Source organism: Podarcis cretensis, assembly GCF_951804945.1.
Source record: "Podarcis cretensis genome assembly, chromosome: 7".
Lineage (NCBI taxonomy): Eukaryota > Metazoa > Chordata > Lepidosauria > Squamata > Lacertidae > Podarcis > Podarcis cretensis.
This window is the reverse complement of record NC_137176.1, coordinates 59,009,003-59,033,671: the sequence shown is the minus strand read 5'-3', so window position 1 is coordinate 59,033,671 and position 24,669 is coordinate 59,009,003. Positions and strand designations below refer to the sequence as shown.

The 24,669-nt window shown below is 39.5% G+C and overlaps 1 protein-coding gene across 1 annotated transcript in view; it reads left to right on the top strand.

Moving 5' to 3' along the window:
• ARFGEF1 (ARF guanine nucleotide exchange factor 1) overlaps positions 1-23,296 on the top strand; it is a 77,657-nt gene extending 54,361 nt beyond the window's left edge. Inside the window, exons 18-39 of the mRNA XM_079983251.1 lie at positions 811-982; positions 2,478-2,629; positions 3,414-3,542; positions 5,043-5,201; positions 5,940-6,099; positions 7,159-7,249; positions 8,091-8,131; positions 8,218-8,387; positions 8,705-8,856; positions 8,976-9,148; positions 9,516-9,676; positions 11,774-11,904; positions 13,258-13,387; positions 14,118-14,253; positions 14,339-14,477; positions 15,910-15,976; positions 16,698-16,827; positions 17,694-17,833; positions 18,483-18,651; positions 19,513-19,651; positions 20,523-20,640; positions 21,952-23,296. Coding sequence (XP_079839377.1) covers positions 811-982; positions 2,478-2,629; positions 3,414-3,542; positions 5,043-5,201; positions 5,940-6,099; positions 7,159-7,249; positions 8,091-8,131; positions 8,218-8,387; positions 8,705-8,856; positions 8,976-9,148; positions 9,516-9,676; positions 11,774-11,904; positions 13,258-13,387; positions 14,118-14,253; positions 14,339-14,477; positions 15,910-15,976; positions 16,698-16,827; positions 17,694-17,833; positions 18,483-18,651; positions 19,513-19,651; positions 20,523-20,640; positions 21,952-22,116 — 3,024 coding nt within the window. The 3' untranslated portion in view covers positions 22,117-23,296. The remainder of the gene's footprint in view (positions 1-810; positions 983-2,477; positions 2,630-3,413; positions 3,543-5,042; positions 5,202-5,939; positions 6,100-7,158; positions 7,250-8,090; positions 8,132-8,217; positions 8,388-8,704; positions 8,857-8,975; positions 9,149-9,515; positions 9,677-11,773; positions 11,905-13,257; positions 13,388-14,117; positions 14,254-14,338; positions 14,478-15,909; positions 15,977-16,697; positions 16,828-17,693; positions 17,834-18,482; positions 18,652-19,512; positions 19,652-20,522; positions 20,641-21,951) is intronic.
• The last annotated feature ends 1,373 nt before the right edge of the window (positions 23,297-24,669 follow it).

Genomic DNA, 24,669 nt, shown 5'->3' with positions numbered 1-24,669 from the left:
TGCATCTTAAGTCTTGATTGCAACCCCTTGACCCTGGAACACCTTCCCAAGAGTTCCAGATGGCTCCCATGTTGATGATTTTTAGGCAGGTGGTAAAAACTTATTTATTTCTTCAGGCTTCTGGCCTGTTTTAAATTCTTGCCTGCTGATTAGATTTGTCTGGGTAGATTGTGGGGTTTGTGCATGCGTATTTTTAAATGTTCAGTCCATTTTTTGTATTGTGTTACTATGTTGTAAGCCTTTTGAGGGCCGAAAGGCAAGGTACAAATAATTTTATAAAGTCTGCTGCTTTCTGCTACGGTAGGGGCATTTCTGTATATGAATGTGTTACAGTACTTTAGATAAGGAAACCAACATAATGAAACATACTTTTGCTTAGATGTTACCAGCACTATTAATAGAACAGATATATTATTCAAAGGCACCCACAGACAAAAGTTTGGTGAATGCTAGTAGGCATGCCGTTCGAGTGCACAGTGTATTGAATATGAACCAAGCCTTTTTCTTCAGAACTGCCCTTGGAGAGATATGGAAGCTGCCATTATCATTCTGAGTTTTATAGCCCACTTCTATGTCCGTATGAAGTTGATGAAGTTTAATCAACAGTAGCAGACTGGTGGGTGATGGAGGAGAGAGAAAGAGAGAGATACCTGAGTGTGTGGACTAGATGGGATCCTTCCCTGGGTCATATTTTTTCTTGAAGGTGCCTCTCGGTAGATTCTGTGACTATGTATTCATACATCCTGGTCTAATTCCTACTGATGTTGCTTTCATGGCTAATACTAAACTGCTTTCCCCCCCAATTTCTAGGTAAAGAATAAAATGACAAAAGAACAATACATTAAGATGAACAGAGGTATCAATGATAGCAAGGATCTCCCTGAAGAATATCTATCTGCCATATATAATGAAATAGCAGGGAAAAAGATCTCAATGAAGGAAACAAAAGAGTTAACGATACCAACAAAAACAAGTAAACAAAGTAAGCCCCCACAGCATACCAAGCTTCACAGAATAATTGTTGCTTCTCGCTTTCCTGTTGATACTGACAACCAACCTAATAAAACTATATTGTGATAATGTATCTTTCAAAAAAAATATTCAGTGAGCAACTACATGTACACATCTCGTTACTCTTCTGCATTCTCTGTCTTTATATAGGGATATAAAACTGTGTGTGCAAATAAATGGCAACAGCAAAACTGCACTAAATTGCAGTATAGGAGAGAAGTTAAAATAAGTGCATTCTCATATTTCATATATATGTAGCTTTCTGTTGAAACCAGCATATGCATGTTTTTTATTACAACCATGATTTTGTTGGAACTGAACCTGTTCTTGTCTAAATTTCTAGTTGTATAGGCATGTTTCAAACAGTTGGCCTTTCTTCTTCTCCTGCAATTGCTAACACTCATGAAATCTGTAATAGTTCTTGTTGCAACCATTAACTGTTCAAATTTCAGCTCTGAATATCAACATATTATATATTGGAGTCAGAGTTTTGTTAGGGTGTAGCAAATTATCCCCCTCCTTCAAAACCAGTCCTTTTCCAGTTTTATTTGTATTCTTAAGAAAATCTATGTGTGTGGCTAAATCGTGGATGATAAATCACTTGCGATAATGAGTGGGGAACCTGGACCAATGTTTCCATCATCCCTGGCCATTGGCCATGCTTGTTGGGGCTTATGATGTACAGTCCAGCAACATTGGAGAGCCATGGGCTCCTAATACCTTCTTTAGATTATTTCAATGGGGTGAAATTTCCTCTACTCCTTTAGCATATCGCCCCTTCCCCAATTTGAAAACTGAAAACATCTTGTTTAAAAGCTAAAAACATTCCATTGTGTCTTTGTCTTGTGAGAAACAAGTCAAACCTTATATACTAAAATGGGCAAAGGTTTTACAATTGTATATGGTACGTTTAGCAAAAAGTGGTAGAACTGTTAATAAGAAAGTGGAATTTGGTTTGATATATGGTAGATGTCTGAAGCCAAGAGAGTACTGAGCAAAGATAAGGAATAAAAGAGAGCTAATAACACAGAGATCTGGAAACGATCCACTCTTGTTTTTGTTATGCAAGAAATTTGCCAGTGGGTTTCCAGTAAATAATTATGTATATGCGCATTGTATTAATGGTTAGATTTTGTATGCCTATCAGCGAAGGACAGCAATTCCTACAGTGCGGGTAGAATATATGACTGCATGGTTATTTAAAAACCAACCAAGTTAGAATGTAGGAAGGAAGACAAACATAAAACAATTTTTTATAGGATGGAAACCATTTATTTATTGAATGTTGGCAGAACAGAGCATGTCCATAGGCACAAAACATTTATTTCTTTGATTAAAAACGTATCAACATGATTGTTACAAGTTGTGCATATATTGCTGGTATTATAAATATGCATTTCTTTGTATATTTGTTTTGTCTTGGTTTAGATTTTGTATAGAATAAAATGTTCTTAAAATGCTTCCAGGTGTAGCTAGTGAAAAGCAGAGGCGACTTCTTTATAATTTAGAAATGGAGCAGATGGCTAAAACAGCTAAAGCTCTGATGGAGGCAGTGAGCCATGTTCAAGCTCCTTTCACAAGTGCAACACACTTGGAACATGTAAGACCAATGTTCAAGGTAAGTCTTATAAATATTCCTCTTTTGTACTGTGACTACATGCTTCCTCTAAATAGGTGAATATTTTACATTTTAAAACACTATTGAAAGCAGTTCTTTTCTTTCTAAGAACACAAATTTCACTATCACCAGCGTCAATTACTAGCTACCTAAATGCATAATAAATAGCTTAACAAGCAATCTTAGGCGCAAGGAGCTGGTAGAGAGCATGGCAGCACAAACGAGGGCAGCGTAAAGTCACAGCAGATCCTGGGCCTGTTCAGAAGCCCAAGGGGGGAGGAATTTACAGAGTGGCAACACAAAATACAGAGAGCTGGCATGCTTGGTGTCACCGTGGTAACCAAGGCCAACTGTTGACATACACATCAGACAGTTCCCAAACTCCCTGTCCAGAGTAGACGCACTGTGAAGCCATGCAGAGAGAGCCCATGGATAACAACGAGAATACCCCTGCTTTAGAATGTAAACATGGAAGTAGGGGCAGGGCAATTTGGTGACTCTAGCAATATGGCAGCCATAAATGCAGTGTACCCTGGCCATGCCCATCATATGCCATACCAATCACACAGTAACAGTGTGACCAGGTAAATAAACCCGTATGGAAAACACCAGCACCCCCAAGCTTTATTTATTATAGATTTAAAACTAAATAAATGAAAAATCAACTGGTGAATCAAGTTTGTCCGCATTATAGATTTATAATGCTGTTCACATTTATCTGGACTACTTAATAATGAAAGTGTGTGCTGCTGTTTGAACAATTTGTTGTTGTTGTTTATTCTAGTTGGCATGGACACCATTCTTGGCTGCATTCAGTGTAGGTTTGCAAGACTGTGATGACACAGAAGTTGCCTCTCTTTGTCTAGAAGGCATACGATGTGCAATCAGAATAGCATGCATTTTTAACATCCAGGTAATACTGAATTCTAAGGTTCAGTAAAAGTATTGTAAATATTCGTGATTATATAGTAGCATTGTGCCATAAAATACATGGTGTGATTTTCCAACAGTATAATGTTATATCTTACTCTGGTTTTAGCTTATTGGTGGTTTTTTTGTGGAATGTTTTAATAACAGTTTGTACTTACAATTATATTGTTTTATTCTTTTTGTAAACTGCTTTGAGCTTTTTTTACAATTAAATAGTATATAATCGTTGTTAAACAAATAAAAGTCACTTTAAAAAATGGAAATAATTATAGATTTCAAATGTCAATGAGATTAATATATACATGAGACTGCAAAGTGGATATAAGGTTATCTTCGGGCACCTTGCCAGCACCTTGTACCTTTTCTAATTAATAGTTTACTAAGAGCGAAAAGACATTCTCATACACAATACAGTGGTACCTCGGGTTACATATGCTTCAGGTTACAGACTCCACTAACCCAGAAATATTACCTCAGGTTAAGAACTTTGCTTCAGGATGAGAACAGAAATCGTGCGGCGGCGGTGCAGCAACAGCAGGAGGCCCCATTAGCTAAAGTGGTGCTTCAGGTTAAGAACAGTTTCAAGTTAAGAACAGACCTCCAGAACGAATTAAGTTCTTAACCCAAGGTACCACTGTATAGGCAGAAAGTAGTGGTTTACCTGAGTTTCATCATGAGTAATTCCATTTCTTTTATTATTTTGGTATAGGAAAAGCTTCCTTAGTAAAATATATTGCTGTATCTTTTAGTACACCAACTACTAGGAATTCCATACCTGTTCACTTTGGGGGAGCAATCACTACTGATTAAGCTTCAACATTACCTTCATTATGTTGATGTATCTGGAAAACGGCTAAGTGTAGATCTCAGAGCTGTTTCTTCTGTATTTTGTTGTGCTGAGTGAGTTCATACCATTGTAGGCAAGTGTTAGGATTCCTGATTATCTCATTGAGATCATAAACTTTTGGGTTTTAATTTTGTTCATGTATGGAACAATTGTTTATTTTTATTATATGGATAGATATAGATATACTGCCTATTAAGAAAACGTCTCAAAGCCAGCAGCACTGAATCAGTACAAAATTTAACTAAAAATGTTGTGACAAATGGCTGGCATCAGATTATAGCTGTCCAAAATGGTAGCTGTTTTCCTATGTTCTTTGAAGAACTTGAGGAAAGTAGGTGACTCTCATAATTCAGTTTGCACACTCCCCTAGGAGTGATGCACCAACACATAAAGAGAAAAAAAGCCTAATTCCTATATAAAATCTGGTTCACAACTTTTGTAGTATTTGTGTTTGAGTACCGTAAGGAAGCAGCCAGAGTCTCCTGTGTTTCCCCTCCCTCTATTACACTGGCTTCAATATTGACATCTTGCATCTCTATTAATACAATACTATGGTGTAGTAACTGCTGTGATATCTAGCAGTAGATGAACTAGGTAAATCTTGATGAATTAAAACACTCATTTTTCTTCCTGTAGCTTGAAAGGGATGCTTATGTCCAAGCACTAGCAAGATTTACTTTACTTACGGTGAATTCTGGTATTACTGAAATGAAACAGAAGAACATTGATACAATAAAAACACTCATTACAGTGGCTCATACTGACGGAAATTACTTGGGAACTTCTTGGCATGAGGTAGATTATATTTTTAATTGCTATATAATAACTGAATGTGTAGAATATACACTCTGTGTATATATTTGCATAATGCATAGATAACTTTTTCAATACTAAAACCATATTGTCAAATTTAATTGTATATTGATGTTTTTAAGAGTGTTTGTGTCAGTGTGAGATACCGTATTTTTCGCCCTATAGGACGTACTTTTTCCCCTCCAAAAATGAAGGGGAAATGTGTGTGCGTCCTATGGGGCGAATGCAGGCTTTCGCTGAAGCCTGGAGAGCGAGAGGGGTCGGTGCAGCTCTCCGCAAGCCGTGGGAGCCCGCACCGGGCTCCCACAGCTTGCGGAGAGTTGCCTGCATGCTGAAGCCTGGGCGCGCTGAGTTCAGCGCGCCCAGACTTCGTGCAGCTCTCCGCAAGGCACGGGAGCCCGGTGCTGGGCTCCTGCGGCTTGTAGAGAGTTGCCTGTTCTGGGGGCTGGGGTCGGGGGAAGCTCGGGCTTCCCCTGCCCCAGCCCCGCGCCTGGGGGGGAAATAATTTTTTTTCCTTTATTTCCCCCCAAAAAAACTAGGTGCGCCTTATGGGACAGTGCGTCCTATAGGGCAAAAAATACGGTACCTAAAAGGTTTCTGGAAGTTTGCTTGTGTGTATGGATGAAAATTGCTAGGGTTTACTAACATTTGATGTTAAAAATGATCTGTCTTTCAGTAGATTGGTTCTTTTATTTTGCTGTATTCTTTTTTAAATTCAAGATTTTGAAATGCATCAGTCAGCTTGAATTGGCACAGTTAATAGGTACTGGAGTAAAACCACGTTACATCTCTGGGACTGTGAGAGGACGAGAAGGTTCTTTTACAGGAACAAAGGATCAGGCACCTGATGAATTTGCTAGTCTAGGAATAGGCAAGTATTGTAAATACTAATTACTAGCTGGCAAAATTGCTTTAAGTACATTATGTCTGCCTTGTTGCTGGTTTAGCTTTGTTGGTGACTTTTCTGTAGAAAGAAGAGAACTATACCAATATTATATTTTATTGCCTGGCGACTTCATGACATTTCCTTAAGTGCCAGGTGAAAATGTTTCTCTGTCTCTTTTTTAAGATACTTCTTTATTCATTTTATGTACAATCGTTACAACAGAAGACTTCACATCTAAGATGAAACAGTATATAACAAAACCTTGAGTCTCATATTTTCGTTTGTACAGATTCTTCTCAGATTTCCTTATTTTACTGTTCCTTAATATTTGTTTCTCTATATCCAGGCCTTCGGCTGATTAACATTCTGTGGCCTTTTAAATTGTGTTTGTGGGATGGGGAGTTATTGGTTTGTTTTCATTTTATTATGTATTTTGTGTTCCCATTTTGTATTTTTATGTTGTGAACCGCTACTACTGATCAGATGAAGCACAATATACAATTTTAATTAAAAATAAGAATGGATTGTATCCAAAGTTATTCATAACTGGAGTAAACCTATTGAAATAACTGAAGGGGACTAACATAGGTGTATTATTTTCAACAGGACTTTGCACTAGTACATAGTTCTTCCATCATATTCCATGCTGTTCCAGAGAGCCCTGTGATTATCAGGCGTAGCCTTTTTGGAAATATAAGGAGTCCAGTGGATATTTGGGGCGGGGGGGGGGGGAGCAAAATTAGAAAACCTTTCTTGCACAAGTGAAAGTTATTTCTACTAACATAAAGTCACCAGTCTTTGTGTAAAAGAGCTGTCTGTGTCATTGGGCCTTTATTCATAACGTTGACAGACAACAGCTCCTAACAATAGCCAGATGACATTGCAGTGCGAAGTGGTGTGTGTCCTAACTCTAGCACACAGATTTCATCCATTTTTACCGTTATCTTCAGTATTTCTAGCACATATAATTATTTCAATGTTTGCAAAGTTACTTTTTTTCCTTCCTCCCTTCAACAATCCATCCCTTCTTTTAAAAATTGATGTATCTGCTAGTTGGAGGAAATATGGACTGGAAGCAGATTGCAAGTATTCAAGAATCCATTGGAGAAACTAGCTCACAAAGTGTTGTTGTTGCTGTAGACAGGTATGGTATTGTATTTGCCTTTTGCTTGATACTGTGATGTTTGTATAGTAGCATAAATATTTTGGCTGCATTAGAAATAGTCATATTACTTGTTAGCGTTTTGGTTTTTTTTAATGATACTACCTCTAGTAATGCTCTAGTAATCTTTGTTGATTCAAAGAACTAAATGATACAACTGAGTTAGTGAGGGCGAAATGGAGAGGGTTGGCAAGGTTGCGGGGGCGGAAAGAAGGACTTCAGATGCGTTTGCGATCCACTTTGCCCATCTTTGTACCTCTGGCATGGGAGGGGAAGCAAGGGGATGTCTGCAAAACTTTGAGAGGATCAGCACGAGGCAGGCATTGTAAGCCTTCCTGCATTTTCAACCTCTGACTTGGGGATTTTGACAGGTGGGTTAACCACCTGTCAAAGCTGAGGTGGGAGCCAACAAGGTTCCCCCCACTTGGTCTAAGCGGAGCTTGTTGAGGTGTGTGTCTGGTAAATGGAGTTGTTGGCAAGTAATGCCAGCAGGGACACAGCTCCCAGTATATGAACAAGCAGTCACCATTTTGTGCAGGGGTTCCGTTCCCAACCCCTGCAGGCATCGGGGGAGTGTGTATAAGCATGCCACGCCCCCATTCTTCCCTTTCCCAGGTCCAAAAGACCCACACATCGGCAACCGCACATCAGTTGGACATGCCTAAAATGGCCGTCCCCTGTGTATAAATATAAACACACACATATATATTTATGTCAAATATTCATTGGTAGGGTTTGTTGACCTTTAATCATCTTCGTATATATTGAGGAAATCTGCCGTGAAAAATTCTTACACTGTTTTGTTAAATTGTGTCTTTGACAGAATATTTACAGGATCTACAAGGCTAGATGGAAATGCTATTGGTAAGTTTTGGACACTGCTTACCATACTAGTGTATTAACATTTGTTAAAAAATACATATTAAGTGGATTCTCTGTGGATTTAACAGTGGATTTTGTTCGATGGCTTTGTGCTGTGTCTATGGATGAACTGCTGTCTGCCACTCATCCTCGGATGTTTAGCCTGCAGAAGATAGTGGAGATTTCTTACTATAACATGGGGAGAATAAGGCTTCAGTGGTCTAGAATCTGGGAAGTTATTGGAGATCATTTCAATAAGGTATGCCTCATATTTACTAACTCTTCCACAAAGCCAATTGGACTTTTTAATCTATATAATAAAAGTGCCCCATCAGCATTTTGAGTGCTGAAGATACCACCAGTTAATTACTACTTACTGCAAGTTAGACTTTGAGAAAAGTTTTAGAAAATAATTATGCTAATAAATAGTTCTACTTAGAGGAAACGGTGCATTTTTAATGTTTTTGTATAATTTCCTGCTGGTTTTGCCATACAGTTATTTACAGATTTAAACAATTATGTATATTTTTTGCTTTTTACATTGCATATCATGAGTTTCCAACTTGGCTTTGCTAGGTTGGCTGTAATCCCAATGAAGATGTAGCTATTTTCGCGGTCGATTCCTTAAGGCAGTTATCAATGAAGTTCTTAGAAAAAGGGGAACTTGCTAATTTCCGATTCCAGAAGGACTTCTTAAGACCATTTGAACATATCATGAAAAGAAACAGGTAATAAATGATGTGTAATGGGTGAGCTACCTGAAATCATTCTCTCATTCTCTAGTGTACAAAGCTAAAGCTTAGAGTTTTAACTACTAAATTGTTTGTAAATTTTGTCTCTGTTGTAGATCTCCAACCATTCGTGACATGGTTGTTCGCTGCATAGCCCAGATGGTAAACTCCCAAGCAGCAAACATCCGTTCAGGATGGAAGAATATTTTCTCAGTTTTTCATCTGGCTGCATCTGATCAGGATGAAAGTATAGTTGAACTTGCCTTTCAAACTACAGGTCACATTGTCAGTGAGTACCCATGTATAATTTACAGCCTTTTGCCAGGAGGTATAATATATTGTGTTCTTACTGTGTTGCTTTTTAGCTTCAGAATTTATTTGCGTGGTAAAACTTAAATAATAATACTTAATAAAAATCATTTTGCTTTACTGCATAGGTAAGGGAACTTGTGGCCCATCAGTAGATGCCATTGGCCTACAACTCCCACCATCCCCAGCTGGCTGGGGGTTTTAGGAGTTGAAGTCCAGCATTATCTGGTTCACCCCCACTGATTTTATCAAGATAACATCTGTATCTTAAAAAATCTTAGAAGTTGTTTACTGTGGTTTAAAGGGCCGATATTCTAACTACTCATCTGTACTTTCTTTCCTTCCAGCAATTGTGTTTGAGAAACACTTCCCAGCAACTATAGATTCTTTCCAGGATGCAGTTAAATGCTTGTCCGAATTTGCATGCAATGCAGCTTTTCCAGATACAAGTATGGAAGCAATTCGCCTTATTCGTCATTGTGCAAAATATGTATCAGAAAGGCCACAGGTATAATTTATAGGTGATAGTAGTATTTATGTACAGCTTCATCTGCTAAGTCTTGACCATAAATGTTCTGGTGTAAAATAGAGGAGAGAATTTCATGGGATGACGTTTGTTTCTGAATATGATGCAGTTTCAACCAAGGCTAGAGCATTCCCCCCCACCCCCGGAGACCATGGCCTCTGGAGGGTCTGGTCAGAAAAAATCTCTCTCTAAAGATATTAATTCCAAGATATGTGTGATATATATTTTATAATCCCAAAATAGTATTTAATGAATTTACAGTATGTATTCCAGATTATTTAAAAATGATTTAGGAATTGCTTTAAAATTAATTTTAGGTGCTGTTCACCAAAGTGAATTTAGGAAGCAGAATGAATAACAATAACAACAACAATAACCATAATTTTATTCCTTCCAGTAGCACCTTAGAGACCAACTAAGTTAGTTATTGGTATGAGCTTTCATGTGCATGCACACTTCTTCAGATACACTGAAACAGAAGTCACCAGACCCTTATTATTTACCGTATTTTTCGCAAGAAAAAAAATTCTCCCCCTCTCTGCCCAGCGCCCCTTCAGCGAAGCGACAGGAGGCGCTGCGCAGAGAGGGGGAGAATTTCCCCCCTCTTGTTTTCCCGCTCTAAAACAAGGTGCCGTTCAGGCGGCTACCTTGGAAGCCTGGAGAGCGAGAGGGGTTGGTGTGCACCGACCCCTCTCACTCTCCAGGCTTCAGGTTCCTTTCGACCTGCTCTTTGGGGCTGGCGGGGGAAGCCCACCACCAGCCCCAAAGAGCAGGTCAGGGAGCAGCGGAAAGGCGCAGCGGAGAGGCTGCTGCCATAGTCGCATGTCACCTCTAGCTGGGAGAGGGTCGCGGGGCTATGGCTTCTTTAGCCCCTCACGCGCTCTCCTAGCTGGAGGGGTAGCGCGCGGCTAAAGAGGATCCTGCCATAGCCGCGCGTCACCTCTCCAGCCGGGAGAGGGTCGCGGGGCTATGGCTCTTGCAGGGCTCCCCACGCTGCGTAGGGGCGCTCTGTTTCAGGGCGCCGCTCGCTCCGGGCGGCAGGTTGCTATCCGCAGCGAGGGGAGCCCTGCGGGGAACTCCTGCAGGGTTCCCCGCGCTGCGATGTCTGCCCCGCGCGAGGGGCGCTCTGCTTCAGGGCGCCCTTCCTGCCGAGTGGCAGGCTGCTATCCGCAGCATGGGGAGCCCTGCGGGGAACTGCAGGTGTGTTCCCAAAGCGCCGGGCGCTCTGATTTCAGCGCGCCCGGCGCTCCGGGAAGCAGGCTGCTATCCTCTATAGAGGCTCCTTCCATAGCCGCGTGTCACCTCTCCAGCCAGGAGAGGGTAGCGGGGCTATGGCATCTTCGCTCCATAGGATGCACACACATTTCCCCTTCATTTTTGAAGGGGAAAAAGTGTGTCCTATAGAGCGAAAAATATGGTATACCCTGCCCATCTGGCTGGCTATGCAAATACTGTGTCTTCTTCTTTGCATTATAAATCTAAATAAAGTTTTTATAAATAATTTTTATAAATTATTTATTAAAAGCATTTTTGGTTTTTTATCCATCTGTCAGCAGGATGGAGAAGGAAACAATTTTTGGCAACTCCCCTCCCTGAATTCAGAGCAGATTACGGGAAAGGGGGATCAATTGGAAATGGCTTCATTCCTCTGTAAACACCTTACATGTCAGTTGAACAACTCCATTGGATGTCAAGCTATAGGTGTAATAAATTATTGCATTTGTTAACATCCTTTCGGAAATTCTGATGAAGGCAATAGTTGGATCCAAGGTGGTATTCAACTACGTCTTACCCAAAGTAGGCCCATTGAAATTAACGAGCATTATAAAGGCAGGTCTATTAATTTCTATAGGTGTCCTCTAAGTAAAAGTTAGTCGTATACTGCCCACACAACTGCTGCTGTTTATAGAAACCTCTCTGAATCAGGGCCTGATATGTGATAGTTAAAGTAGCTTTACCTAGGAAACAAATTATAATTTATTTAGCATCAACTGGCATGATGATTTTCTGGGTATAGAACGTAGAAATTGCATTTAATACTGTGTTTCTGCTGTATTAAACTTATGTTTGCTCCCTAAGGCTTTCAAAGAATATACCAGTGATGATATGAATGTAGCTCCAGAAGACAGAGTCTGGGTGAGAGGATGGTTTCCAATTCTCTTTGAGCTTTCCTGTATCATCAATAGATGCAAATTAGATGTAAGAACCAGGTAACAAGCCATATTTGTAATTCAAATTTTTAATACATTTTGTTTCACTTGCAAGTCTTCAAGCAAGAAATGGGTGGGAAATAACATTGTTATTGCCATATAAGCAATCCGACTATCAGCAGGAGACAGCATCTTGGAAGGAACTGAAAAGCTGAGAATACAGGTCCTCATAACAGTTATGCAATTATATCCCTTTGTTTGCTATAGGGACTTATTTTCGCTTAGCAAATTCATTGTAAATATGTAAATAGTTAGAGACAGGTATTTAGTGTAGCAGATATAGGTTCTCTCTGTAAGGGGGTAGATTTCTAAATGTAGATCTCTAAATTTCCAAAATAACCATTCAACAGCACATTAAAATTTTAAACTTATTTGCAAAGAGAAAAGTGGAGTTATTTATATAGGAGGCTCTTAAAAAAAAAGTATTGAAACAGCACATAGCCCCCAAACATCTTTCTTCACTGCCACAGAACCTTTAAGATCAGAATTTGATAGCATGCATTTCTATCTCCGATCTACACATAAAAGTTAGAAAGCAAAATAAAAAGACACTGGTCCTTTGCAGTATCTGGTATTGAATTGTGGACGGCAAGATTACAGACAGATTAGCTCCTCTTATGTTCTTAAATGTGTGAATACAGCATTAAAACTGGGTTGTTGTTGTTTTGGAGATTAACATTCCTCTGTGTCCAGTAAAATACATTCTGTTCAGTGCATGTATATTATTGCTTCACCCACCTTCGCAGTTCTTCACCTACCCATCAGCTTGGAAAAATAAGGGAAATGGTGTTTAGAATTGAATTTCTAATGCAGCGAAGAAAAATGCTGCATAGTCTTACCACATTTCATTGCAGATGCTTCTGTTCTCGTGTGAAATCTTAGTTTAAATAGAAACTTTTGGAAGTTCTTTGCTTTGCAAAGGGGGATGGGAATCAAATCTGAATCTTCTCCTCAGCTTTAAAAAAAAAATATCACTGATGTTTGGCAGAACTGAATCCTATTGTAAACTGCATTTTTGTAACGATTCATAATTCCCTGTGAACTTTAGAAGATAACTGCGTAGGTAAGAGTTTGTGTCCTCGCTTCACATAAATGCCTTTTTTTATTTTTGTCCTTCCTTTCTTTCATGATGGAAACTTAAGATGGCATATATGTAGGATTCTTTGTGCAGGCGCTGTAAGGTTACTGCATCATATGCCTTCAGACCTTGCCCTATTGGGTACACTGTGCCTGTTCTTACTAGTTTCAAGATCCTCCTTCAAGTTTAAAAATAGATTTTAAAAGTCATTCTGGGAGCTGAGATGTTCTGTTTTGCTCAGGTTTCCCATATTTGCCATTTACTTTTTATTCCAGAGGCTTAACGGTTATGTTTGAAATAATGAAAACGTATGGCCATACTTATGAAAAACACTGGTGGCAGGATTTGTTTCGGATTGTCTTCCGGATATTTGACAACATGAAATTGCCAGAACAACAAACTGAAGTAGGTATAGTTTATGACTTACGACTAGAGTTCTATTTATTTTTCTATTGCTGTCATAAGCTCTTTTGCTCAAACCTTTCTTCAGATAAGATGCTGCCCAAATGGCTATATTGTAGAATTGCCATTGTGTTCCCTTGCCTCTATGCTTCATCCCCATCTACAGACCTGTATATGGCGTCCCTTGATGGCAGACTTTAATGTTGAAGCACATGGGAGTTTATATCTGCATGGTGAATAGCAGTATAACACCTCAGTTAAATCTCTTTCCATAATGCCATTCTGAATCAGAGGGGTAAAGAGATCCCATCTCAGTTTATTAAGCCCAGGGCTGGATTGTTGTAAATAGTTGTTTTCCTCATTTAGACAAAACGTCTGCTTTTTAATCTTCTTGTGGTTGTGAAAAGCACTTTACTAACGAGATACTGGAGTTAGAAAGGCCTTTTCCATATAACTGGATTTTATCTTACTACAGCTGTTTTTTTAAAAAATAGCCAATCCAGTGCCATTTTTCTAGAAAAAGAGGTGCCTGGAACTCACCATGAATGCCTCCCTCCTTCTCTTAGAATGACAATGGCACCCACCTGAGAGGTGCCGGAACTGAGTTCCACCGTGTTGCAGCTGAGAAAAAAGCCCTGATCCAATCTCACTCGAAGGATTTGACCCTACTTTGTTTTTCAACTTCATTCTAACTAATTCCTTCATTGCTAAGTTCCCTCTTCCTTTTTCCTAGAAAGCTGAGTGGATGACAACAACTTGCAACCATGCACTTTATGCAATATGTGATGTATTCACCCAGTATTTGGAAGTACTTAGTGATGTCCTTTTGGATGATATATTTGCCCAGCTGTACTGGTGTGTTCAGCAAGGTAGGTGCAGGCAAGCTATTGTACACAATGAAACAATTTACTCTGTATAGCATGAACAAACCAATGCCTTTGTTTTGTGTTTCAGACAATGAACAACTAGCACGGTCTGGTACAAACTGCCTAGAAAATGTTGTCATTTTAAATGGTGAGAAGTTTACCCTTGAAATCTGGGATAAGACTTGCAACTGTATGCTGGATATCTTCAAAACTACGATTCCCCATGCGTAAGAGATTTCCCCCTTTCATTTAATTGGCATGAGAACTATGCATACTTTTATATACTTGTCTTATTGTCTATGCTTGGCTTTTACGGCATACATACATAGGAGATATGTCATACCAAGTCAAGGCACTAGTACAGAGTTTTCCAAACTGTGTTTCACATCAACACTCCCTGCGCTCCTCCAGGGGCTGGGAAAGGGTTAGTTTAACCTCTGGTTTGCTAGTAAAACTGAATTACTGTGCCGCAAAATGATGCTCTGTACTAGTACGTCTAGCTCAGCTTTGCTGACGCTAACTAGCAGTGAGCCTCCAGGCTTTCAGAAAGGGCGTCTCTCCCAGCCCTACCAGGGACTGAACATGGGATCTTCTGCATTCAATGCATGTGCTCTGCCACTGAAATACAGCCCTTTTTGTTTCTGTATAGCTTCTCTTATTTGTGAATCTGCATAAATGGAGACCTGCATATGCACAGGCTAAATCTGGAAACTGGGTAACATGGGAAGCTGCCTTATTCAGAGCCAGACCATTGGTTCTTCTAGTTCAGCCATGGTAGATCATGATCTACTGGTAGATCGCAGGGTGTTCCTGGTAGATCCTGGCAGATCTTTGCCCCCCCCCAGGCCTAAAAAAAGCTTAACAACTTTGGACTGTTCAACGACAGTGGGTAGATCACTGCCAGTAGATAACAGTCTATTGGGAGTTGGACGTCCCTGTGTCTAGTTCAATATTGTCAACGCTGACTGGCAGTAGCTTTCCAGGGTTCCAGGCAGCGCTCCTTCCCAGCCTTACTTGGAAATGCCAAACATTGACCTGGGAACCTTTTGCACGCAATGCTTGTGCGCTGCCACTGAGCTTTAGCCATTCTAGGACATGTTCTCCCTCACTTCCTGTTGGTTAGGGCCTCTGGTGCCAGTTGCTTCAGCCAAGGGGCAGGCTGAGTGCCTCCCAATCAATTTTTTAAAAATAACCATGGAATAAGTAGGTTTTAGCTTCTCTTCCTTTCTAAAAGCATTTTCTTCTTTTCTTAAATCATTCTGAATTGCATTGAATTTGCTTATTAGCCCAATTAAGCCCCTCTTTTTTATAAAAGTGTTGAGGTTTTACAATACAGTCATCACAGATTTCACCTTGTGTCCAGGAGAAGGCTATCACATCAGTGCCTGTTTGCCTTCTTTAATTGGTAAACAGTCTTGTCTTGACTGAACGCCAATCTATGGGGAAAGAGCTATCTCAGGCTGAGCTCAAATGGATTTCCTATGAATAGAATTTCATTCTATATTTATTTGTATGAGTAGCCTTGGAACATTTTATCTGTAACTTTTGTCTCCTTTCCTGCTCATAATGCTATGCAAAATAGGTTTATCACTGTTCTTGTCTTCAAAATTTAAGATGTTACTTCTGTTTGTGACCGAACTTATGTTTTATTTTTTCAAGGCTTTTAACTTGGCGGCCAGCAGGGGGAGATATTGTTCCTCCATCTCCTGGAAGAGAGAAACAATTGGTATGTTTTCCATGTGAAAATGGCAGGGGAAATGCTTTCATATATATGAGTAAAGTGTACCTTTTGTAGAACAAGAGAGGTTTTCTTAGACCATTTTTTTTGTTGTAAGTTGAAGTCTGCAGGTTCCTTACATTTGCATTTGTGAACTGTAGATGACAGCTAACATCTGAATAAATACCCATAGGATTGGTCTGTTACACTAATTTTCTCATAAATGTTGACTGGATTCGGACACAGTGTCAAACCATTTTTTTGGTATTACATGAACTAGCCTGGAGCTCAGCACTCCCCTTCCTCCTTTGCACTCTCTCGCCTTCGTAACAAACATTTGCCTTTGCTTCTAAACCCATGGCTTGCACAGTTTGGATAAAAGGAAATGCAGGAGGAGGCAAAGAGAACGGAATACTGAACCTGAGGTTTGTTCATGTGACACCAAGTCTTTGTTGCTTTTGAGTTTTGTTACTGTGTGGTCCTTAAATATTCTAAGATGAAAGAAGAGTTCAGTTTATTTATCCTTAGAGCAGTTCAAATAATATTCATTTTTAGAAGTTCTGACAACTGTGTTTATAGCAAACTGTACCCATGTCCTTCTAGGAGACATAATGACTGTCAAGTGGTAACTAAAATTTAGGTTCACAAAAATATGCTCCAAAGTAGGGTTTCCTCAACATTGAACTTCGTTTTGCTGAGGGTGCTTTTTGCTATTTCTTTCCATTTTCAGGATACACTATCTCAGAAATCTGTAGATATCCATGAGTCTGTGCAACCAAGATCTTCAGATAGAAGACAGTTTCAGCCCATTGTGGGGCTACCAGCAAGTGAGGAGGCCAGCAAAAACAAGCCTCCTGCAAGTGAGTGGTTTCCTTAAGGAGTTGTTTCACAAAGGCTGGGCTGCAAAGACCTCCCTATTCCCCACCCCCTTTCCCTGCTGCTCCATACATTGGGCTCTAGACTACTTCCAAAATTCCTTGAAACTTTGGGAATGACTTTTCAAGTGCTGATTTTAAAAAGAGGAAGGGATGCCCAAAGCCTGTGGTCTGCGCAGAAGTTTCCTTTATGATTTGTTGGCTCTGGGCTGTGCTTGTATAAAATGAGAGTGGTGATGCGTCCAGGACTGCTGCAGAATATATTTCATTCAGGTTGCCTATGAAACAGTTTTGCATTTTAAAATGATTGTACTTCTTTACCTTGGACATGATATATTAAGAAGATACAGATGCTTTTTAAAATGTCATTTATAGCCTGAAAATTTAAGCTTAGCTTTTTAGCAACCTTTGTTTGCACTGATAAAGAAGAGGTAGCACAGGATACTTTATTTTATTCTTTAAATTATTTATAACCACCTCTTCATTGTTCACATGATCCCAGAGCGAGGAATAACATTAAAATACAACAAAACAATATTCAGTTGAAATACAACTTAGTATAAAATTAGACAACATATTATCAATATAACATAATGGCATCTGTCGTGCAAGGGGTGCCATTTTAGCCAAATGCTTAGTTGGTTTTTCTACCGGTTGTTGAAACTCCCTTAGTGTTAGAGCTGAACACGCCTGAAAGGGAAGGGCGTTCCAGACTTGGGTACCACTATTGAGAACCACTAAATCATACAGTAATATGTCTTGGCAACTGTACTGCTGTGCAGTGTAAGTATCTTGGGAGTACTTAAACATTTGCTTAAATTGATCTTATTGTTTTGTGCTTTGTTTTAAAGAATTTCCTGACCAGAAACTGTTTGGTGCTCTGTTGATCAAATGTGTCGTTCAACTGGAACTCATTCAAACAATCGACAACATCGTCTTCTTCCCAGCAACCAGCAAAAAGGAAGATGCAGAGAATCTTGCTGCAGCACAGGTAAGTACAGTTTGCCAGTTCCAGCCTTTGGAGATGTGCATTTATTCTCCATTTATTGGTTCAGTGGTCTGTTTTGTAACATCTGCTTTCTGCTGGAAAATTCCTGAATTTCCATGGAAGAAAATTCTCTTAACGAGAGCGTAGGCAAGTTTATATAGAACCTGGGAAAGAACTGCCAGTGACCTTTATGCTTTATTTCCCCTGCTTCTGGTGTAACTTTTGAAGTGCCTCTAATTCAGGCTAACAGTACACAAAGAAACCTCTTTTTCTAGGTATAATATGCCACGGGTCTAATGGGAATGTCCTTGTTTGCCGTTTGACTCTCCTCTGTGCCCTGGGAGCCAGTGATGTAGATTTGTAGGAAGCTCACACACAGTCTTTCCCACCCATTCATGTACATCCCCAGCCTCAAGGGATTATAGCTTAAAAAAGCAGCTCCCAAGTGGCATACTATAGAGATTTAACAATGTGTGAGTAGACATCAAGTAAAAGCAAAGTTCAGATCAATCTGCTTTTGAGGAAAAGAAACTAGAGTAATGCAATTGTAAATAGTTTTCACCATTTAGTTGCTGCAGGTATTGAGCAGTTTCATGATCATATTAAAACTATTTAGCAATATGAATGCCAATTCCATTTTTCTTTTCTTTAGAGAGATGCAGTAGACTTTAATGTTCACGTGGATACACAAGATCAAGGAATGTATCGCTTCTTAACATCCCAGCAGCTTTTCAAGTTGCTGGACTGTTTGCTGGAATCTCACAAATTTGCTAAAGCTTTCAATTCAAACAATGAGCAAAGAACTGCACTGTGGAAAGCAGGTAAAACTTAGGAGTTTTAAGGACTTTCAAAATAATATTATATTACTTTATAGGGATATGGGTGGCGCTGTGGTCCAAACCACTGAGCCTCTTGGGCTTGCTGATCAGAAGGTCAGTGGTTCAAATTCTTGCAACGGGGTGAGCTCCCGTGCTCTGCCCAAGCTCCTGCCAACCTAGCAGTTCAAAAGCACGCCAGTGCAAGTAGATAAATAGGTAGCGCTGCAGTGGGAAGTAAACGGTGTTTCCGTGCACTCTGGCTTCTGTCAGTGTCCTGTTGCACCAGAAGCGGTTTAGTCATGCTGGTCACATGACCCAGAAAGCTGTCTGTGAACAAACGCCAGTTCCCTCGGCCTGAAAGCGAGATGAGTGCTACAACCCCATAGTCGCCTTTGACTGGACTTAACTGTCCAGGGGTCCTTTACCTATATTACTTTATTCTGATATGTGCAATAAAGAGTGACAAAGAGAAGCATGTTTTAATATAAATCTGTTTGCATTTTTGAAGCTTCCTGCTCAAAGTAGATGGGTACCATAAACATTATGTGAACTAGCTTGTGCATCCCCATTCTTTTCCCTGCCCATCTACACACATTGGGCAGTATTCTACTAACATGTCCCACCAGAGCAACAATTTCCACTTGTGCAATGGAATGTTCTCCCCCTCTCCTCCCCCTGTGCACATCATCCCATGACTCTCCCTAAATCTGCTCCTCTAGAACAGACTAAAGGGGCAAAGGGGAGAGAGGGATAACAGTCCGCTTCACCAAGCACATTACCTTAGAGCTAAGTTGGATCCCACCCGTTACTCCAAAGTAGGCTTTCCGATAAAGTGCAGTCTAAATAGTGATATTGTTTTGACAGGTTTCAAAGGAAAATCTAAGCCCAACCTGTTGAAACAAGAGACAAGTAGCCTTGCCTGTGGGTTACGCATTCTGTTCCGTATGTATATGGATGAAAGTCGCAAAGACGCATGGGAGGAAGTGCAGCGGAGATTACTAAAGTAAGGACCCATTCACAAACTTTCAAAACATGAAAGTGTACCATTCAATTCTGTAGTATGCAAATGTGTTGAATATTTACTTGAAATGAAAATGTGTAGTGTGCAAAGATAATCCTGGCTTACGTGATCCCGCCCCCCTCCCAGTCCTATCTTTTCAATTCCTTTCCATAAGGAGATCATGACTGTTGTAGTTGCGTCAAAACATATAAGTCATTCTGCATAATTAGCAGAGGTGTAGTCATGTTACTTGTTGCAGCAGAAACAACAAATATTTCATGCATCTGATAAAGTGGGCTGTGCTCTATGAAAGCTTATACCATCATCAGCTTATTAGTCTTTAAGGTGCCACAAGACTCTGCATTTGATCTGCATTACAAGTGCACCTTGCATTTATGATTCTGTCATTTCAACATGATGCCATTATTGTATAAACTATACAGTTTATCTGTAAGAATGAATTTCCTGTTGTCATTCAGCTGGTTTGTTTGTCAGTACTGTAAACATTGATTTCTCCTACTACTCAGCCTTATCTGCACATTTTCCTTTTCTTTGATCAGTGTCACTGCCCATTTTGAGATAGGACTACACCCAGTTTATGTGATCAGTGAATCATTTATTTATAGCTATTCCATAGAAGCCTGTTTCGGCAAGCCAACACAGACATGTAGAAGTTACATGTTTTATTTACTATTATTGATTTTAATTCTTTTGAATATTTATAAATACATGTTCAACTGTTTTTGTTGATAATGTTTTCTTTTATATTTTTGCGAACCGCTTAAAGGTTTTCTTACTTTTCTGACAACTGTAGACAAAACTCCTTCTGTAGCTAATTGTTCTGACACCTGGAACTGTCTGTTGTGCTTTGCAGTGTCTGCAGTGAAGCTCTCAGTTACTTCCTTACTTTAACATCAGAAAGTCATCGGGAAGCTTGGACTAGCCTGTTACTTTTATTCTTAACAAAGGTCCTAAAAATAAGTGATGATCGGGTAAGTAATAATCTCAGATAGGTTGAATATTGATATGCTGAATATTGATTCTAGGCCTCAGTGGGACACTTTTGAAGACTGCAGAGTTTGAAAATAGAAGGGGGACTCTCCCCAGCCTGATTACTGATTAATCAAGTTATCCAGGATTTAGTGTATGTTGGGTCCCTGCATCAAGTAGTTTGTGGCAGGCTTGGACTCTGGGCTTTAGCATGCCCTTGATGCTGCCTTTCCAACATAAATTGGTTCCTTCCTGCTGCCTCATGGATGATAATTTTGCTGGAGGCCATGGGTATAGCAGAGAGGGACCCACCTCCTGTCCCAAATTCCTCAGCTTACAGAGATACCACCACATATGCACAGTTCATTCAAGATACTAATGGAAAACATCTAAGCACCCCAGATTATTCAGGAGCCCCAAATTCAAGAGACCCCATGAGAAATGTCCTACCCAATATGCTGTGTGCACCATATATAAAATGTAGTATCCAAGACCTATATGTATTCTGAGGCCTTTGGGACATTCTAATCAGGGCCACTCCACTGAAAAAATTCCAACTAATGTTGTGGGAGAGAGGGAAATGCATAATGATTAATGGAGATACGTCATGATTGAGCCACACTCTGCCCTTTTCCTGACTGTTTTTGGAGCAGACTCTGAACCAAATCTGATAAATGAATGTAGCACTCCGCTGCTGGAATCCCAGTTTTTGTTAACAACTCCAGTGAAAAATAGTAAAACAATTATTAGTCATAGAAAAGCACATAGCATCTGTTGCTGTTTTGTCAATGATCTGGCTCTGTCTGCTCCAACAAAAAAGAAAAGGCAAAGTTATGGTGGAGATCATGTGTCCTTATGTGCATAGGATGGTGTACATTTTTTTTAATTTGAAGGGTGTTAACTTCTCCCAGTACTCTAGAATTATTGTGTATTTGTCTTAGGATGGTTTTCTCCCTTCACCTTTCATCGCATTTTGAGAATCATGGTAAAGAAAGTTGTTGGTTTTTTTAAAAAAAAAAATATCTTGAGGAAAGGAACACCAAAATGTTCCTCTGTGAAAGATTTATAGAATTGTTTTGGATTTTTTCATTATTATTTTTCCTTGAGCTAGGATAAGCTGCTTAAATCAAAAGTAGCTAGAAACACCTCATTTCAGTTCTGCTGTTGCCTCCTCCTTCACTTTGGAAAGCCACTGCAGATTCTTTGTATTTCACTAATTCTTGCTATAATTATTGATGTAACGTCTCTATGTAGGTGGGTTGTCAACTCATTCCCCCAAAACTAACAGGATTCCCTTTTCCCCCATTCAACAGTTCAGAGCTCACGCATCATTCTACTATCCTCTCTTGTGTGAAATAATGCAGTTTGATCTGATTCCTGAGCTGCGAGCTGTTTTGCGAAGGTTTTTTCTGCGGATAGGGGTAGTTTTTCAAATATCCCAGCCACCAGACCAAGGAATGGGAACAGCCAAGCAGTAGTGTGGCTAAGGAAACAAAGGACCAAGATCACTTGCACTGAATGTCCATACAAAGGGGCTCTCTTGATATGGAAGTGTGCATCTACGGGTTCACAATACAGATTAAAACTGTAATTTAGGCTTGCAACACTCTAGTTCTCCAGTGGGTTCTCTCTCCCTCTCTCCCTCCACTGGCTTGTGTTGACCATAGAGCCAGTTTCACCACAGTCTTGTTGTCAGCCTGGACTGTGATAGCCTCTTAACTTTCCTAGACAGAGATATATATCAAAAGATGTTTATGATGGGTGTGAATTTAAGATGTACCCAAAGAACTAACACATTTAAGAAGTTTGAACTTTGACAGAAGTACAACTCAGGAGGGCTGCATTTTGAAAAAAGAAAAGTTTGTAGTAAAAGATATGAAAAGATTGCTCATGTAAGAGATCTAGCAACTATGTGGAATTCTTATTCTGGAGATTTTTTTTGCACACTCAGGCTGTCTGAGATATAGGTAATCATCCTTCTGTGGAAAAAAATGTACAGAGATGCAGGTCTGTAATATAAAGTCCTAAACACTATATAGTTATTCCTGCATTCTTTTATTTCTTAGAGACCTGTACGTTTGTTTACCAAATGCACTAGTAAGGGGTTGAGTTCTGATTTTTTTCCATCTGTATCCCAAAAGCTAGCCTTGCTGCCTTTTGTCAAGAAAACAGATTGAAAATGTTACAACTGACTTTAACTGTTTGTAATATACCTGTGATAGGGCTTTTAAATATAATAAGCCATCGCAATGATCCTTCAGGACTGGAACTTGAATCACTGCAAACAAGTCTAGGTTTTGTCCGCTGTCACTTTTTTTCCTTTTTTTTTTTTTTTTTTTTGGTTGTTTGATGTAGATTTCACTATGTACAGAATTTAATGTTGAATATATTCAAGTAACAAATCTGGCATGGTTTGAGGATGGTTTTAAATTTATTGGAAATGTATTCATACTGTGAATTGTGCTCTGATGGTTAAAGAAAAGATTGTCAAGCATTCTGTCTTACAGTGGATGTAGAAAAAATTTTCAGATGGAAAAATGTATATGGTACAGCTCTGTAAAGTTTTCTATGTAAATTCTGTACAACTTTCTGTACAATATTGGTTCTCATCTGGCATATTCTAATCAGGTTATAGGTCAATAAAGTTTTTGAATTCTTTCACTGGTGCAATCAAAACAAATGCAATGTAAAAACTAATTGCTTCAGTGTTTCAACTTTAAAATCCTTAGCAGATTGGTCCAACAGTGTGCTGCCTTTGGAAACTTTGCAAGCACAATAGTTGTGGGTATTTAATTGTATAACTAATGCCGTTTGTTGAATGGCCAGTGTATTCTACAAAAAGAAGAGAAGCATGTAAACTAATAGCTATCATGATTAGTAGCCACTGACAGTCATCCATGGAGGATAAAGCTAATCCCCCTTTTAAAATCATGACCATCACCACATGTTCCCTAATTTAAGAACTTCATTTTGTCTGTCCTGAATTTCTCATCCACTTAGTTGCACTGGATGACCCTGGGGCCTAGTCTTATGAGAGGGGGGAAAAAACTTTAAGGGATTTAGAAAAGAGGGGTACTAATAGCATATGTACTTACCCCAGAAGTATAGCATGGCTGAACAGAAGCTCCTATCTCCACTACTCCTCACGCATCTGGTCCTGTGTTTGGAGTTCAAGAGCTAGAAACAAAAGAACTCGTGTTTTTCAGGCCATGTCACTGGGCAAGAGTGAATGGGAAGTGTGAGCAGAGGAGGGTCTCTCACTCTGGTTCTTTTAGAATTCATCTCCACAAGAATGGTTTTAAACTTTTTTCCTAGTAAAATATAATTTATTTTTTAATCTTACATTCATGACCATAAATATATTTAATAGTATTCACTACTGACATTTAAAATACAGAAGAACACAAGATGACAGGGTAATTTAGAATATTAGAACAAATGATTAGATAGAAAGTCTGGAAAACAGAGTAAGGGCTTAACCACGCTTAACTTTTGCCCCTCATACTTTCCAGGCACAGCTCTGCTCTTTAAAGCTCTGTGTCTGAGCACTCCTTTTCCACCGTCAAGCTTTCACAGTGTTAAAGAGTGGGTTTCCATGGGGAAAGCTCTGGAGCAAAAAAACTGAGCGCTCAGACACAGAGCTTTAAAGCGTGGGCCATGCCTGTAAAGTGCAGAGGAAAGGTAAGCGAGGATAAGCCCTAAATCAGCAAAAGGAACACTTATTAATCAATTCAGATCATTGAATACCTATGAAATGCATGAGAAATCCAAGCCACAGCACTCAGCTCTGTTAAATGCAGAACACGTTTCACACGCTTGTAAGACTTGAGGTCTGAGGTAATTTTTCAAACAAAAAATACCATGAGGGTAAACTGGAAAGCTTTGCCTCTGTGCCATTCAACTAGCTGAATAGATGCATGTTTGGCTCTAGCTTGCCAGTTTCAAGACGACCTAGTATGCAAGTTGCCCTTCCAAGATTAAATCATATCAGTAACATACTGACCATTTAACTTAAGAAGATAGAAGATTGC